The sequence below is a fragment of the Terrapene carolina genome, unplaced genomic scaffold, assembly GCF_002925995.2.
Source record: "Terrapene carolina triunguis isolate 2854851 unplaced genomic scaffold, T_m_triunguis-2.0 Scaffold30, whole genome shotgun sequence".
Taxonomy (NCBI): Eukaryota; Metazoa; Chordata; order Testudines; family Emydidae; genus Terrapene; species Terrapene triunguis.
Genome location: NW_020664381.1, coordinates 972657 through 991331, shown reverse-complemented (window position 1 = coordinate 991331; position 18675 = coordinate 972657). Strand labels below are relative to the sequence as shown.

The 18675-nt window shown below is 46.3% G+C and overlaps 1 protein-coding gene across 1 annotated transcript in view; it reads left to right on the top strand.

The window, feature by feature from the left end:
- The window catches only part of LOC113406366 (high affinity cGMP-specific 3',5'-cyclic phosphodiesterase 9A-like), a 90481-nt gene that overhangs the window by 17146 nt on the left and 54660 nt on the right, over positions 1–18675 (top strand). The window contains exon 4 of the mRNA XM_026650829.2: positions 3240–3283. Coding sequence (XP_026506614.1) covers positions 3240–3283 — 44 coding nt within the window. The remainder of the gene's footprint in view (positions 1–3239; positions 3284–18675) is intronic.

The window sequence follows — 18675 nt, the reverse complement described above, 5'->3', positions numbered from 1 at the left end:
GGGGGGGGGGGGGGGGGGGGCAAGTGGGGCAATTTGCCCCGGGCCCCACAGGGGCCCCCACGAGAATGGCTGAGGCTCGCTCCCGCCATCCCCCCGGCGCCTCAGCGCGTCCTGGACAGCGCTACAGCTGTGTGGCTCCGGCAGGCCTGAGCTCCTCCCCACTCAGAGCCACGTGGTAAAGGGGCGGGACTGCAAGCTCCGGGCCGAGCGGCTCCTCCCCTTACCACACGGCTCTGAGCGGGGAGGAGCTCAGGCCTCCTGGAGCCACGCGGCTGCAGCGCTGTCCAGGGCCACTCCTGGATGCGCGTGCTGAGGCGACGGGAGGTGGGGGTAAGCGGCCGGGGCCGGGGGGGTTGGATAAGGGGCAGGGAGTCCCGGGGACAGGGAGGGGGGGTTGGATGGGGCAGAGGTTCTGGGGTGGCGGTCAGGGGACAGGCAATGGGGGGTTGGATTGGGGAGGTCTCGGGGGGGGCGGTCAGGGGACAAGGAGCAGGATGGGTCAGAGATTCTAAAAAATTCTCATTTCATTTGAAATGTTTAGCAGGGTTTTTATTTGTTTGTTTGTTTTTGTTTTTCTGCTTCTTGGTGAAACAAGAACCAAAAAAGCCTCCAAGGTTTTCAATTTGTTGTTACCCCTCTACCCTGCCTCCTTTCTCTCCCTCTTTACCTTTTTCTCTTCCCGCCCCGAGAGGGAAAAGGAGGCGAGGAGAAGGAAAACCCAAGAGAGAAAAAGCTCAGTGAAAACCATTTTTAAAGACTTTAATTTAAGTGGAAAACAAAAGTTGAATGAAACAACATTTTTCTACACATTTTTTCTTAAATGTTGTTTTGATTGAACAAAAAAATCACCGCACAGGCTTCTGTATGCTCCTTATGCCTAGCGTGAATGGCCCACTGGCCTGAGTTCAGTCTCATGGGAGCACCTGCTCAATATAGCTTGCTTACCTTAACTCTCAGCTTCTCACCCAGCCTCAGTCCCAGTGCCTAGATATCTGGTTGAAACTGTTACTTTTGCTGGATGGCATGAGCACATTCCTCCTCCAGACCTATCACTGAGTCACTCCTTGGGCAAAGAAGAAAAATAGTGTATTTCTGCTCTTCAGATTAACCACAAGATATTTCTACATTATTTTAGCCAAGTATGTGCTTGGCCTGCCTTCTATGGCTCAGTCATGTGCAGGTAGGTAAAATAGTGGGTGAAAAACTGGTTGAAGGACAGCAATCAAGGAATGGTTATCAATGATACACTTTCAAACTGGGGAAATGTGTCCAGCAGGTCCCACAGGGGTCCAGTACTATTCAATATTTTCATAAATCAATTGGATAATGGAATCGAAAGTTCACTTATGCAATTTGCAGATGACACCAGACTGGGAGGGGTTGAAAGCACTTTGGAGGACAGGATTAGAATTTGAAATGCCCTTGATAAATTGGAGGTTTAGTCTGAAATCAGCAGATGAAATTCAATAAAAACAAATGCAAAGTACTACACTTAGGAATGAAAAATCAAATGCATAACTACAAAATGGGGAATAACTAGCTAGGCAGTAGTACTGCTGGAAAGGATCTGAGGATTATAGTGAATCACAAAGTGAATGTGTCAACAATATGATGCAGCTACAAAAGAGACTAATATCATACTAGGTTGTTATGACATATGTTGCAACCTTGTGCAGTATCTTTGGGGATACATACTGTATTAAGCTTATGAATGGTTTATATATCACTGTGGGCCAGGGACTGTATGCAACTTGGGGCAGTGGAGGAGAGTGAGGGGGAATGATACCACAGCTCCTCCAGTAACTAAAAGCAGTGGATGGTGATTTAAGGTGAATCACTCAGGTTGTAAAGACCTCCAGAGAGGTACCATGCCTGGGGACGCTTGCATAAACCGGTTCAAACTAGGTTTTCCAGAGACCAACGGACTAAGAAAGGATGTTTGGCATAAAAAGTCTGCATTTAAACTGACTCGGCCTTCTTTTGATTCAGCAAGCAGACAAGTCCTTCTGACCAAAGAGGCAACCCTTCCAGAAGGGCTGGAAGGACTTTGGCTTACTAGGGCCCCCATCAGATTGAGCAGTGACATCTGATAAGCTTTTAGAGTGTGTCATAAACATACAGTTAAGGGTTAATTCCTCTTATATCTGTAAAGGGTTAAGAAGCTCACATAACCTAGCTGACACCTGACCAACAGGAAAAATAAGGAGACAAGATACTTTCAAATCTGGGAGGGAGGAAAGTCTTTGTCTGTTGTTGTGTGTGCTTTTGCCGGAGAAGATCAAGGAGGCAAGCCATCTAACTCCATTAAAATTCAAAAGTTTTGGATTTTTTTTAAGCAGAATTTTTTTATTGTTTCTTTAAACAATCAAACACAGCAAGCAGCAAATATTTGGCCACACACTTCTGAAACCCCAAATCATGTTCAGGTTTTGGCAGACTTATTTCAGCTTTTCAATTAAAAAAACCACAACAAATTTTGAAGGAAAGCAGACATTGTCAGTGATTTTTTTCTGCTTTTTAAAAACCCCTAGTTTTCGATCCAAAAAAGGTTTTGACGGAAAATATTTGTCCAACCCTTTTAATGAGCTTTAGTGCCTTTTAGCACTAGCTGATGCTGAGAACCAGTGATACCTTGTAAAGGTGACTTGAAAAGAAATTTTCTCAAAACTGGGTTTGTGCTGAGATGCGGAAGGTTTTTAAATGTTTATTTTTCCCAGGGCTGCCCGGGGGGGGGCAAGGGGGGCAATTTTCCCCGGGCCCCACAGTGGCCCCCACGAGAATACAGTATTCTATAGTATTGCAACTTTTTTTTATGGAAGGGACCCCCAAAATTGCTGTGTCCCAGGCCCCCTGAATCCTCTGGGCGGCCCTGCCAAGGAACTTTCTTCTTCCCAGTGACCATTTCCTTGACACCTCTATTTCCAAGCTAACCTGACTCTTCTCAAAGGGGAAAGATTTCTGCTGTGCTTGCAGTGTGACAATGGTATATTCTGGTGGCACTAAAGCAGCGTGACCAAGTCCTTTACCACCAATGCAGTGGCAAATTTGAAGGCGATAAATTCATAGAAAGTCCATGTTCTTTATTTCCATGGGTAAATTTTCAACCCACAAATTTCAAGCCAGCTCAGAATGCATTCGTATACTTCCTCCCGCTCTTCGTGGCATGTACACCAGTCCTATACAGAAAACACAGCGTTTTGTCAGTGTTATTGTAACCAGCCCTCTTTGATATTTTGCAGTACGCCGTATAAAGTGAGACCTGTGGCCACTGGACAGTTATCAGGTAAAACACCTTTATTTTAGCCATATTTACTAAAACACCTTTGACTGAGCTGGTAGTTTGGGATTAAAAAAATCTGGAAAATGTATAACTTGTATGTTCTCTAGCTATAATGCAAAAAAAAATTGATCTGACATGGCTGTAGCTATGCCATAATCAGGAACTGTGCAAAATATTTAACTCCCAAGTAAAAAGTGGTTAAAATCAGCCGGTATTCAAGTTGGAGACACATCTGTGAACATGTAGCATGGAATTTTCAAAAGTACTCACCATTGGTCTAACTCTGCTCCCACGGAGGTCAAAGCTAAAGGTATCAGGGTATGTCTATACAGCAACTCGACACCCATGGCTGGCCTGTGCCAGCCACTCAGGTTCAGGATGTGGGGCTGTTTCATTGCTGTGTAGATGTCTGGGCTCAGGCTGGAGCCCGGGATCTAGGACCCTGCAAGGTAGGAAAATCAGAAGTGTACAGAGCAATGAAACAGCCCTGCAACCCAAGCCCTGTGAGCCCGAGTCAGCTGGCATGGGCCAGCCACGGGTGTCAGGTTGCTGTGTAGACGTACCGTTCCCACTGAGGTCAATAAGGGTAAGGCCATTGCTGATCACTTTTGAAAATCCCATGTGTAGTATTTTGTCAGATTTTTTATTTTTTATTTTTTTTTACCTCTGCAAACATGTCATCAAAGTTAGGCACAACATTTGTACCCTAGGTAGCACTAACAGGCTGAGGAAAGGGTGTTGTTCCTTCAAACATTTACTGGGTGCAGGTTCAGTAACTCTAAATAAATGCGACATGACTGAAGAAGTTCTGGGTGGACAACAACATTGCATATACCATGTGTGCTTTCAGGGGCCTGTTCTCCAAAGCAGCTAAGTTGTTCCCTCTCCAAAGGGAACAGAAATGGCATTTTCACTTCAGTCCGATCTGCTTCACATTTTCTCTCTGCTTTTGAGCAACATGCTTAGGTCAGCAGCTCCCAGATTTTGGTGTGGGGTGCACAGGAGGTCCACAGAGCATTTGCTTGTGTTCAGCAGGGAGCCGGCTAGTCATGTGGTACTGGCTGCTTCTGCCTAGCTGGTTCTCGAGCAGTGGTTCTCAAGCTGTGGGTCGGAATCCCATTGTAATGGGGTCGCCAGGGCTGGCGTTAGACTTGCTGGCCAAAGCCCAAACCCCATCACCCAGGGCCAAAGCCCAAGAGCTTCAGCCCCAGGTGGCGGGGCTTAGGTTACAGGCCCCATGCCTGGGGCTGAAGCCCTTGGGCTTCAGCTTTGGTCCCCCCCGCCCGAGGCGGTGGGGCTCAGCTGGGCTCAGGCTTCAGTCCTCCTGGAGTCATGTAGTAATTTTTGTTGTCCGAAGGGGGTCGTGGTGCAATAAAGTTTGAGAACCCCTGCTCTAGAGGGATGCTGGCTTTTCACTGCAAAGAAGTGTGCAGAGGCCTGTAAAAGCAGTTGGAAACAAGGAAGAATAGCCTGGCCCTAGCTGCATCTGCTAGCTTCCATTGGGAGAGGAATGTCCAGAGGAAAAGGAAATGAGGCAGCCTGGCAGTGTGTCCAGAGGAGACGGGAGGGCCAGGCAATTGGGAAGCATGTCCGGAGGGAGGGAACAGGTGACGGAGAAGCATGTGCAAGGGAGCAGGACAAGGGAAAGGAATAGAATTGATTGGAAGGGGGAAAGGATTTTATGACAGTAAAGAGACTTAAAAGACGTCACATAGCAGTAGGGTTACCATATTCAAACATTTAAAAAAGAGGACACTCCACGGGGCCCCGGCCCCGCCCCCGGCCCTGCCCCAACTCCGCCCCTTCCCCGCCCCCGGCCCCACCCCAACCCCACCCCTTCTCCGCCCCCATTCCAACCGCTTCCCCAAAGTCCCTGCCCCAACTCTGCCCCCTCCTCTGAGCACCCCGCATTCCCCCTCCTCCTTCCCGCTCTGATCTTGGTTGGGGGTTGCTAAGTGCTTCCCTGCTCCCCACTCGCCCCGCAGCCCCTATGCCCATGCCTGCCCTGCTCCGCCTCACCCTGCAGCCTCTGCGCCCCCCCGCCCCTGCAGCCTCTGTGCCCCCTGCTGCCTACTCGCCCTGCAGCCTCTGCGCCCCCCCGCCCCTGCAGCCTCTGCTCCCCCCCGCCTGCCCTGCCCCCTCTGCACACACACCCCCTGCAGCCTCTGACCTTTTGCAGGGCTTAAAAAGAATTGAGAGTGGGAAATTGTTCTTTTTTGTAAAAATGTTCAGTTCTAGTTCTTTCTTTTTAAACAAACTGGACTGAATGAAAGGAGGGTGCAACCACATTCTGCTCTCAAGAGCAACTAGCTGGTAGTCAAATAGATGCCAAAAAAGGGACACAGAAATTTCCACAAGGGGTGTAGCTAGCACTACTCTTTTCACTGCTCTCTGACATAGCTGGAAAACGGTCAAATATGGGTAAATGGAGCAAAGAAGAGCATGAAAGATGAGATTGGAAAGTTTGACCCTAAGAAAGGACTATACAAGCAGCAGCTTCACTACAGTGACGCCTGGTCTACACTACAAAGTTAAGTCAACGTAAGCCATTTTGCATTGACCTAGTTGTGCATGTGTCTACACTTAAATTTGTGTCCCACCAATGTAAGCGCCCCGTTACAGCAATGCAGTTACACTGCCTCCCCAAGCGGCATTGAGCTATGGTTGATGTACAGAGGTCAATGCTGTGCAAGCAAAGACACTGAGTTAACTGTGTTGACCATAGCAGTCCTCCAGCAGCTGTCCCCCAATCCCAACATTGACTGCTCTGGTATCTCAGTTGTGAACTCCACTGCCCAGGAGTCACAGAGACCAGAAGGCCCCTCCTTCCTTTTAATGCCCCATGAATATTTAAAATGCCTTTTCCTGATTGTCCAGCCTGGTGAGCACACCTGGAAGCTCTCCACTGTTGTGCACAACTGCCCAGCAGACCATGCTGGCTACATGCTCCAGATGAGCTCCAGCTTGGCATAGACAAGAGATACTGGATCTCTTAGGCCTGTGGCGAGAAAAGGCTGTGCAAGCACAGCTATGGACCTGCCATAGAAATGTGGCCATCTATGAGCAGATTGCAGGGGGGTTGCAGGAGAAGGTGTACGACCGACAGGGACCAGCAGCAGGGCCATGTGAAAGCAAAGGAAATGTGTCAGGCATACCAGAAGGCCAGGGAGGCCAACAGTCAATCCACAGGCCTTCTGTTTTTACAAAGAGCTGCATGACATACTTAGAGGAGAACCCACCACCATGGATACCTCCAGGGAGCCTGAGCCACAGGTCCCTGACCGGAACAGCAAGGAGGATGAGGATGGGAGACAAGCGACCGGGGGAGGGTCCAGCTATGCCATTAGCCAGGACCTGTTTGAAACTCCAATGCATCTAGTCAGTCCTGGCAATCAAGAACGAGTGAGCCCAGTGGACGGAAGGATCTTCTGGTAAGTGTGTAAATTTATTTCCCATTACAGTGATGGCACCCCCGACTTAACAGGACACATTTATGGATTTTGCATTATTTTACTTGTACTAGAAGAGGTAGCAGTACAAAAAAGAGAAATAATGTTATCTGCTTTTCATTCCCCTGTAGAGTTAGGCAAGATTGGAGCCATGAGGAGAAATTTGTTTATATATACAGGGATGTCCCTGGAATCCTTCTGAGAGATCGCAATGAAAGTTTCATGGAGGTACTTTGCAGTCCTTTCCTGAAGGTTTCTAGGGATGGCAACCTTATTTCTTCCTCTGCGGTACGACACTTTCCCATGCCAGTCAGCAGTAACTTCAGCAGGCCATTGCAGTACACAGACTAGCAGCATACAGGCCTAAGCGACTTTGGGTCACCAGTAGCAGCTGTGATCTCTGTGTCTTTGTTACCCTCACTAGTGAGATATCAGCTAAAATCACCACAGTCTGTGGAAAATGGTGCCAGTATTCAGTGCCACTGCCCTAGTTTCATGCAACTGAGCAATTTCCCGCCTCATTTCTCAAGCCTTATTCACCATGGCTGGTGCTTAGTGGTGCTGTACACATAGGGTGACCAGATGAGAGGAAGAAAATATCGGGGGGGGGGGGGGGGGGGGAACCAAAAAAAAAAAAAAAAAAGCGCCAAGTGCTGCCGGCAGAGCAGGAGAGAAAAAAATCTCAAACGTCTCTTCTGAGCACCCTCAAGCAGAGCCTGCTGCCTCCCCTGCCAAACGTCCCAGCCCAGGAGTAGCAAACCCCCCCCCCCCCCCGGGCTGCACAGCTGGGGGTTGTTCGGGGCCACAGGAACTGGCTGGATGCCCAGTTTCTTTCGGCCTCCCCCGCACGTGTCCTAGCAGCTTGACCCGAGGCCTCTCTCCGTTCTGCTTTCGCCGGTTCAGCCCAGCGCCTGGCCCTCAGGCAGCCCGGCCGGACCCGTCCCTGACGCGAAGCGGACACGTGGTTCCCACAGGGCTTCTCCGGGGTCCGCCCCCCAGAGTTCCCCGCGATTCACCGCCCCGGGGCTCTGCCGCGGCCTCACGCCCTGGGGAGCCGGTGACGTTACTGCGGGGCTCTGCTATGGCCCCGCGCCATGCCCGGGAGCCACCGGAGCCCAGCCGGCCCCGCCCCACGGCCCCCCCATGGTGCGCAATGCTCTTGGCAAAGTCCTACGAGCGGGGTGGGGGAACCGGCGGCTCCCCACCGGCCACGGTGTCACTTCTGGCCGAGCGGCCAGTAATAACCCCTTCCGGATCCGGCGGGGGAGGCTGGCTCATGCTGGCTGAGCAGGAGAGAGGGGGGAAAAAAAAAAAAAGCCGAGTGCTGCCGGCGAAGCAAATATCGGGACAAAGTGTGTCCCGACCAAAGATCGGTTGGGACGCGGGACAAACACTTAAATATCGGGATGGTCCCGATTTTATCGGGACATCTGGTCACCCTACGTACACAAGCACTCCAAAGCAGAAGTATCAATAGGCATGGCTTGTTTAAAACTTTGGGGGAGCAAGGGAAGTGAGTTCTGAACCTTAACTTTTGCTTTCTGTTGTGATTATACTGACAAGGGTACCTCTGTGTTTTATCTGTAGCTGCTGCTCTTGCGGCCTTGAGGGGTTCCCCCTTCACACCCGCGGAATGCCTCAACCAGATAAGGAGGGAAAAGAAGAGGACTTGGGATGACATGTTCAGTGAGATCCTACAAGCCAGTGCTGCATAAGGTTGGGAGCAGACGGCTTGGAAGGTGAACATTGCAGACAGCCTGGAGAAGAAAAGTGTGGACAGGAGAAAGGCCCAGGATTCCCAGCAGGAAAAGGAAAGGGAGATGCATCAGGACATAATGGGGCTTTTCTGGCAGCAAACACAGATGCTGCAGACTCTTGTGGATCTACGGGTTCAACAATCCTGGGGCCACCTCCCTTTGCAGTCCATGGCGAACTCCATTACAGCACTTCCCTGCAGTCCCCCCCCCCCCCCCCCCCCCCCCCCTGGCACCAGGGACTACAGCCCTACCACCCCGGGGGACGTTAAGGACAACCACTGCTTCACATGCATTGACCTGTGAAAGCCACGGTAGCTGTATGTGTAGCACAAATGGATATGAATGTTCTTTCCCCTTGATACATTCTGTTCTATTAATTTATTAAAGTTTTGAGTGTATTTGCTTTTAAATTGCACAGATTTCTCTCTGCACTGGTTTTGTTACTGAATAAAATTCAGTTATTTGGAACATCTTCATCAGTTCATAACATACGCTGCAGAATGCCTAGCAGTTCTGAAAGCACCCACTTACTTGTTTCTGCATAGTGTGACACAACTCACAGGATCAGTGACAAACATGCACAGTGTAATAATCATAAATGTACAGCAAGCAGCACAAAATGAATAGGTACATTGACAGTGTTATATGTATAGATGTACACCAAGCGTCACACAATTCCTAACAGGCCCCCACACAGTAGGGCCAGGTAAAGCACAGCTCACCACACCACGTTACTGTGGCTCACTGATAAAAAAGTGCTCTTTCAAAGCCTCCCTGAGCCATATAGCTCCATCTTGAGATCTTCTAATAGCCCTTGTGTCTGGCTGTTTAAACTCAGCAGACACCTGTTTCACCCTCCACTCCAGCAGCAACGTTTTCCCCCTTTGCTTCACAGCTATTATGCAGGGCACAGTAGGCAGCTATAACTGTTGGGATGTTTTTCTCACTGAAATCCAATCTTGTGAGTAAACAACACCAACAACCCCTGAATCTACCAAAAGCACATTCAACTGTCATTCTGCACATGCTGAGCCAGTAGTTGTGCATCAGTACAAGCACTCCTGGTGATTACCACACAGCGCCAATGCAAGGCGACAAGTATGCATGCACAAGCGTATACTAACTGCATCAGCTTTACTGTGACATAACTTGCATCAACCAAAGTTTGTAGTGTAGACATGGTGTAAACGTGTGATGCACAGGAGTACTGGTAAGAGGCCAGTCTTTGTCCTGGCCATAGTCACATGGTCAGGACTGCAGAAGATTACCCCAGTCACATGATAGGGGCATCCTCCATTAACTCCAGTGAGTACTGTTCTATCACAAGTGGCTTAGATTTCTGCAATGTGAAGACAGCAGTCTCATTCCTGAAGTTAAAATGGTCTTAGGACTCACAGATTCATGACCGTAGTGTTGTGCAACAACTAAAGTTCAAGCACTTCGTAATATGATAGATGCCTGTTAAATTATGCTGAAGAGCAAATCCTACAGAATTTTGACCCTTGAGGAAAACAATAAAACTAAATTCCTCTAGCATTTTCTTTTTGAGGCCTCTGCTCTGTCATTGCTTAGCTGCCCCGAATTCACCTCTGAGCTTTTCCTAGTGCCACTGTCACTAGCTCAGTCAGACAGGTCCTTGGGAAAAAGGTAACAAATTTGGACTGCATATTGAAATGCAAAGAGGTTAGTAGCCTCTTTGTCTTATCAACTGAGATGAGATCTAGACCAACACACAGGACAATCAATGCCTTTTACCACTTCTTTCTACAGAGCCTCAGCATTAGGAACAGTTACCAGTGCATTTCATAGTCTGTTGACCAGACAAAGGGCGAAGAATGCATCCTTGCCTCCAACTTCAGTTGCCCTTTATTTGCCTTTTCAATTAGCTTGTTATCAACCACTCATATGGAAGAAAGCCCATGATTTCTCCCCTGAGATACCAGCGTGAATTGGAAGAGTTAGATCTACATAAATTAATGTAGCTGCCTGGTAGGAGACTTGTGTGCAAATCTATTTATATACCTGCCTTGCTGATTGATGAGCCCATTGATGATATATAAGTGAGACCCACAGATTTTTTTGAATGGTTATATAGACACTATCTTCCTTGTACCTATTCGTTATTTGTGAAATGACAGAAACTTGTCACAATGCCTGAATCTACATATATGATGATCTATTTTCATTTAGGAGCCAAGATAACTCTTAAAACTTATGCAAGAGTGTGACATGCTCGTGCTAAACAATGTCTTCAGGAAAAAGATCCCCATCCTGCAAAGCTGTTTCCTACATAACTTACTCACACAAGTAGCCCGTGGGCTGGACTCTGATCTCGGGTATGCCAGTGTAAAGCCAACAGCAGCTACTGTAACTTGCAAAGAGATTACTCACCCGAGTAAGGGTTTGCAAGTTTCAGCCCTAATGAACTTGTAGAGTAATCTTAGATGATTAACTGCAATGGATTTGGGGTCAGAATTAGAGCTGGCTACAAAACAAGAATTTCGTTTTGTGACAAATTTCAAGGTTTCGGAATTTGTTTTTGTTCTGCAGTGGAACAAAACTATGACCTTTTAATAATTTTCAGAGAGGCAGAGCAAGAGACCCTTAGCAAGAGCAAGAGAATAGCCTAGTGGTTAGTGTCCTCTCCTGGGATGTGGGAGATGCAGGTTTAAGCCTGTGCTCTGCCTGAGTTCTCTGGTCCTGTGATTATTAATTATTTCTGCAAAGTCCAACAGAAGAAATTGAGACTGACTCTATAGTCCAGAGGTTGGGGGACTTAGCTGGAATGTGGGAGGCATCTCTACCTCAGAACAGGCACTTGAACCTGGGTCTTCCACATCCCAGGTGAGGGCCCTAATCAATTGACTATTATGCGGAGGGTCTCTTTTGTTCCCAGAAATTCCAGCTTAGACCTCAGCAACATTCCCATCCAAAGGTTTGCAAAACCAATACACTTCCATGGAAAGTTTTGGTTTTGATGAATTGGCATTTTCCAATGAAAAAACATTTTGTCAAAAAATTCCCAACCAGCTCTCGTTGTGCCCATTTCTAAGGTTTTTGTTCTTCGGATCTTTTACATTTGGAAGGACTATCCTCCTTATCAAAACAAAATGCTTAGAGATAAATCCTGACTGTGAGCTGGGCAGAGGCACAAGCTCAGGTAGGTGTGTTGAGGATGGGACCATGGGACAGAAATTATCCAGCCTGATTCTGCTCCTTAGAGTGAGATTATCACAGGCCTTGCTTGGCCACCTAGGGAAGTGTGGTGCGGTAAGCCAGCCAGTCTGTCCCCGTCCCCTGTCCCGTCCCCCCCCGCTTTGACCTACTCAGATTGCAATTCTGACTGTTTTTCAGGGGAACAGGACCGAATTGCCTGCTACTCCTCCCGCCCCGTGAGCAAGTCAGTGGGAAGGGGTGGGAAGTGGTAAGATCCCTGCTTCTGCCTCCCCATACCTGTAGGCTGTAATAGCTGTCTGGGGCCAGAGGGAGGAATAAGGCCCTCCACAAATAGGCTATGTCTAAACTACTGCAGGATCGACGCTGCTATGATCGATGCACCGGGGGGCGATTTAGCGGGTCTAGAGAAGACCTGCTAAATCGATGGCAGAGCGACCCAGCGCAGTGTAGACACGCCAGTAAGTCAACTTAAGCTACGTCGACTCCAGCTACGTTATTCACGTAACTGGAGTAGCGTAATTTAGGTCAATTTACCGCGGTAGTGTAGACATAACCATAGAGCAAAGTAACTTACTCCTCCTTCACCAGAGCAAGGGGTGAAGCAGGGGAGGGATTGTAACTCGACATTCTAAGGAAGGCACCGAGGGGTTATGGGATATGAGCCCACCTATTTTAGTGTGTGTGTAACCTAATCAGCCCAGCATATACCTGTCCCACTCTAATTTCTCCTGATTCTGGCAGGAAAAATCTGTGCATGGCATCCATCTGGCACAGTACACATGACAAAGAAAGTGCTTTTACAGCATTGGTATGCACCTGTTTTCTGGCCAAACCTGAAGACTGCTGGAATTTGGCCTTTAAAGAAAAAGAGCAAAATCCTCCTCTCTGATCTTATATTGCAGATCTAATATCTGTGCTGTGGAAGCACTGCTGAATATCATGCCCTCATTTAGGGATGAATTCCCATTGTCGTCATACAAGAAACCTTGCCAAGAGTTCTACACAGAGCAAGTGAAGAATAGGCAACAGATAGCTGCAGGAAGAGTTGAATTTTGCCTGTAAACTGTGCAGTATTAGTTTACTGCAATATCATTGGGTGGGTGTAAACCTTCTGATTTTCACTTGCAAAATGCTGGGGAGCAAAACTGAAGTCCTTTGCAAATTATTTTGTCTTGCAAAACCATATCCACTTTTGTAAATGTAAATTTCAGAATGAAGATGACAATTACGTTTCATGTTTGCGTTCCAGTAGGAGCTAGGGGCCCTAATGAAGCCTGGGACACCATTGTGCTATGCAGTGTGCATGCATGTAAGGTCAGATTGTGATATCCTGATGCACATTGAGTTACACCAGGAGTTGCAATGAAATCAATGAGATTACTGATGGCATAAAGCAGTACTCAGCATGAGCAGGGAGATTGCAATCTGACCCATAGTAAGAGCCATTCCCTGCCCCAAAGAGCTCAATAGACACAACAAACAGAGGATAGGAGAATGGAAGGATTATTATTATCCTCATTTTACAGATGGGAAACTGAGGCACAGAAGTGCAGATCCTCAAAGGTTTTTAGGCATCTAATGCCCATTGATTTCAATGGGAGCTAGGGTCCTAAATGCCTTTGAGGATTGTAAATGGTGTCTGCATAAATCTCAAATTTTTTTGCAACAAGCAGTTATAGCATTCTTGATTAAAATGTTGAAAAGAAAAGGTGCTTTGTCTCTTTAAGATGAGAGGAAGTGCCGTTGTTAGTCATATATCTTTACTGCACTCTAGGGTTATAAAAACATACATTTTTGTTTTGAAAGTCATTTATTACATCTATAAACATCACATTGTAGTTGACTGTTTCCTGGATTAGAATGTCCTGGAAACTTAGTGAGTTTTGACAGGCGGAAGGGGTGAAAGTAGAACATCTAGTTTTGTTACTGAGTTGGTTTTTAAAAGCAATTTGTCACTCTCTTGTATGCTACAGCCATTGAGACCGATCTGAGAGGCGTTGAATTCAGGGTACACGGGTTTCTGTGTTTATTCTTACTGCTGGACTTGTAGCATTCCAGGCATTGTATACGGTAAGCAGAGATGAAGCTTTCCTGGTATTTTAAATAAGTATTATTTGTTTTGTTTCAGCTCTTTGATTTTCAAAAGCAGGTTAAAACCCTTTCTAAGATAACTGAAAACTATTCCCTGTAATGGAACAAATCTTTTTATTTGCTCTTCGGGTCACTGTCACTGAATCTGGGAATCGAATAAAATAAAAACACAACAGAGCATGAATTAGATCCTAGACTTTCAGAGTACTATGTGCTTGTCCCATTTTAGAGTCACAATCATGTAATAATCAAATCATTTGGAAAATAAAAGCAAATGTTCCTGACAAGTATTACTGATCTCTCTCATAATTAACTGTAATATTTTGAAGAGTAGCCTAGTAATAATGGGTGCTCTCAAAGGAAACAGAAGCTGTTGTAAAGAAATATATTTTAAATGTTTGGTATCTATTTCTTACATGTGTATACAACTGATTCTTTTCCAAAACGTATTTTGCATTGTGTGTGTTATATTCATGATACATTCTGATATATCAGAAAAGTACAAGAGGCAGCTGTTAGAAATGCCAATATGTTGTTTATGCTTAAGGTATAAATGTGTGTGTGGCAATATATTAAAAAATATATTTAAAACATATGAGAGAATATAAAATGTTTATCTTGCATTTCCAGGAGAGATTGAGAGAAATATAGCACAGGGATCGGCAACCTCTGGCTCACGACGCACTAGGGTAAGCACCCTGGCGGGCCGGGCCGGTTTGTTTACCTGCCGCATTGGCAGGTTTGTCCGATCGCGGCTCCCACTGGCCGCGGTTCGCCATCCTAGGCCAATGGGGGCGGCGGGAAGCCGCAGCCAGCACATCCCTCAGCCGCACCGCTTCCCGCCACCCCCATTGGCCTGGGACGGCGAACCGTGGCCAGTGGGAGCCGCGATCGGACGAACCTGCCGACGCAGCAGGTAAACAAACTGGCCCGGCCTGCCAGGGTGCTTACCCTGGTGAGCCGCGTGCCAGAGGTTGCCGACCCCTGATATAGCATATTGCTACTGGACTTCATTTGTGGAAGACAGGGAATTATATTAGCACCGTTTTGTCATTTTACTTTTTTAAAACTAACTAAAAGAACCTATTTCTTAAAATCTAGCTTCTTGTTTAAGAAGCACTTGCTGTTTCAAACACTAATTGCATGGTCTTGTGGTTAATCTCAGCAAAGAGTCTGGGGATTTACTAGATAAGAAGACCTGAACTACTCTGCTGAGCAAGTTTAATTGACACCGCTGCTGGAGACAGAGAGCTGTCTACACTAGGACTTCCAAAGTTGCTAACAGTGCAGCTGAACCAGTGCTGGCAATGGTGGGATTTTTACATTTTAATTCCCTACTGTAGACAAGGCTGTAGAGATGGGTTAGGTTTGATTTTCAGGGGAAAGTACTTGGCAAGTTTGTACTGCAAATGCCAATGCTCTCCCTGTCCTATGGATACTCAGAGGACTCCGTTCTCCAGAGCTGTGAAGCTGGCACTTCATATTAGCACTTCATGCACTTACATTTTTTAAAGGTTAGCAACTTTTTAAAGTATACTGAGGATTTTTTAAAGAAAGACTGTTTTTTTTTAAATAAATCAATTAATATATTACCATATAATATAAATTTAGTGGCCTGATCCTGCCATCCTTATGTAGGCAAGATTCCCATTACTCCATTAGGAGCTTTTCCTGTGTAGAGACTACTCCTGGGTGAATTCTGCACCACTGCGTACACACAGAATTCGTGTGTGGCGCAGAATATTTTTTTTTCAGCAGAAAACATTCTGCCAAGAAGTGCTGCAGTTATGCCTTTCACCCACTAGGGGCCACTGTGTGCCAGAACAGAGAGCAGCCACTCCGAGGTGGGAGCAGCCCCAACTGCGGATAGGGAAAAGAAGAGGCTGCGTTCCTCACAGTGCGCTGTCCAGGGGGCCAGGTCAGGAGGCAAGGGGTATGGAGGAATGGATAGGGTGTGGCACATGGAGCTGCTGGGGGGTCACAGATTGGGGTTCAGAAGGGCTAGTGGGGGGCACAGACTGGGATGGGGGCTGAATAAGGATGGGGGTACAGGAACATATGGGGCAGAGGGAGAGAGCTGCAGAGACACATGGCGGGGGGAGCTGGCTGAGTGCGGGTGCAGGGACACATGCAGACAGGGGCAGATATGCCTGAATGAATGAGAGAAGATAGGAGTCAGCCAGGGTCTGCATGGGGAACGCTCCCTAACAATCCCTCCCGCACAAAAAAAACCTGTTTCATACTTCTCCCACCCACACCCAACAACCCTCCAAGTTCACACCCAGCCTCCTTCTCCTCCAGCAACTACTTCCCTCTCCCTCAGCTCCCCCAAACCTTTGCACTGCTTCTGAGGAGTGTGGGAAATATGTTTCTGTATTGTAGTTTAAATTAATTATTACTCAGAGTTCTGTATTAATTTGCCTAGTAATGAATCTATTTGTCAGAAAACATTTCCTGAATAATTTTTGTTATCTGTATTGTTACAGACATATTTGCTGACAGGCATTCTGAAATAAATTACCAAAATAATTGAAACTGGCGTGATTATATTGTGTTATTTTGACAAATAAAATATGCAGAATTTTAAAATATTGTGTGCAGAATTTTTAATTTTTTGGCAGAGAATGCCCCCAGGAGTAAGACTTCAGGATTATGCACTTATCTGCTTTATCCTAAGGATGTTTGTGCAGTACAAGGCAAGTTGCTCACTGCAACTTTGCTGTCCTGCTGCATTATCAATGGTTTAGAACACAGCTCTGTGACTGGGATTTTACTTGGAAATACTGATACTATGATTGGTCCTTGACTGGGGCTGCTGGGCGCTATGATAATACAAGGAATAAATTATTGCCTGTAGCATATTGGTAAAGCAGAATGTACGGACTAGTGAGGTGGTCTCTACTGCAGGTGGGATGCATAAATGTTAATGATTCTCACTTAAGTCCATGCTTGAATGGGGAAGAAGGCATAAGCCATGTGCACAGAGGTAAAAATTAAAGCGTGAGTAGAAAAATCTAATGTAGAAGTAGGTTATCTCCCAAGCAATGTCAACAACAAATACATCTTCCATGTTTACTTTTTAGATTTAACTCACTTAGTCCAAAACTTTGGACACATTTATGTTTAATATTATTTCAAATGCTCCATCTTACTTTAATTTGCATTTGCACCACAGACTCTTATCCAGTCAAAGTTATTTCTTTTTCATATATATTTATAGTTTTACTGAATGTCAGTAAATACAGCCTAAAAACCAAACCAAATGCCAGCAAAGGATATCAAGGCCAGTGAGGATCATAACATTTCTGACAAAAGAGTTAAGGGGTACCATTTTTAATAGTACACATTACATGCATCTGACGAAGTGGGCATTCACCCACGAAAGCTTATGCTCCAATACATCTGTTAGTCTTAAAGGTGCCACAGGACTCTCTGTTGCTTTTTACAGATCCAGACTAACACGGCTACCCCTCTGACAATAGTACCTAAGTTACTTTTGAAAATGATGCTTAGACGCATAAGTCATTTAAATGCCTTAAAAATGTTTACCCAAGATTTCCTTTTAGAATTATAGGCCTGTTCTACTTTAAAATGTCTATTGCTGATTCCTTCTCTATTGGTTACATTACATTTGGCTAAATAGCGCAAAACTAAGGGTTTGGGACAGATCCTCAATTGGTGTAAACTGTCATAGGTCCATGGATTTCTATGGAGCTATGACACTTTATATCAGCTGAGGATCTGCCCTTAGGGTATGTCTACACTTACCGGAGGGTCCGGCGGCAGGCAATCGATGTTCTGGGATCGATCCCGGAAGTGCTCGCCGTCGACGCCGGTACTCCAGCTCGGCGAGAGGAGTACGCGGCATCGACGGGGGAGCCTTCCTGCCGCGTCTGGACCCGCGGTAAGTTCGGACTAAGGTACTTCGAATTCAGCTACGTTATTAACGTAGCTGAATTTGCGTACCTTAGTCCGAAGTGGGGGGGTAGTGTAGACCAGGCCTTAGACATTTATATAATGTCTGTGTACGTATATGTGCATGTGTGGGTGTACATATAGATGATAGAGATAAATGATAGATCTAGGTGTGTAGATATAGGTGGTGGATATAGCTTCTGCAGCTATACTGGGGAGGATATAATTTGGCTGTCACTTTTCATGCTTCAGGGCATAAGTATAAATAAAAAATAATGTCCCTATAGTATGGCATTTCATAACTAGAGCAGTTACTCTCTGTCAGAAATAAAAAGGATACTAGACAAGTTGGATCAAGGGTCTTCCCCAGTATGATAGTTCTTAGTTGTTATTGCAAGGATTATTTACTGGAAATTGTCAAAGGCAAGTATATCCTGAATGTCTTTCATTCTGTCAAACATCAGCGTCCTGGAAAGTTGCTCCTTACTTATCTGTCTTAAGGTTTGCTATCATGTCAACCACCGCAGTACTAAGCATTGTAAAGCCAAGGTATAGTGTGAACCTTTCCTATGTGTCTAAAGTGTACTTGCTGTAGTTGTCTTGTCATAAAGAACAGTAAAGGGCTAGAATTCTCTCCTGCAGTAAGCATTGGTTTCAACATTTGGTGTATTGCTTTCCTGCCATTGCAGAATTAGCAATGTGTTTTACTTGTGAACATGGACACCACTTCTGTAGGTTTTAGGCTGTTTTTTAATATGTACAAAATCAAGGAATTTTACTTGCTGTTTTCTAGCTACCTGATCAAATCACTCAGTGCTATCTAGGGTTGCCAACTTTTTACTCGCACAAAACCAAACACCCTAGCCCCACCCCTTCCCCAGGCCCCGCCCCTGCTCACTACATTCCCCCTCTCTCAGTGGCTCACTCTCCTCCACCCTCACTCACTTTCACTGGGCTGGGGCAGGAGGTTGGTTTGTGGGAGGGGGTGAAGGCTCTGGCTGGGGGG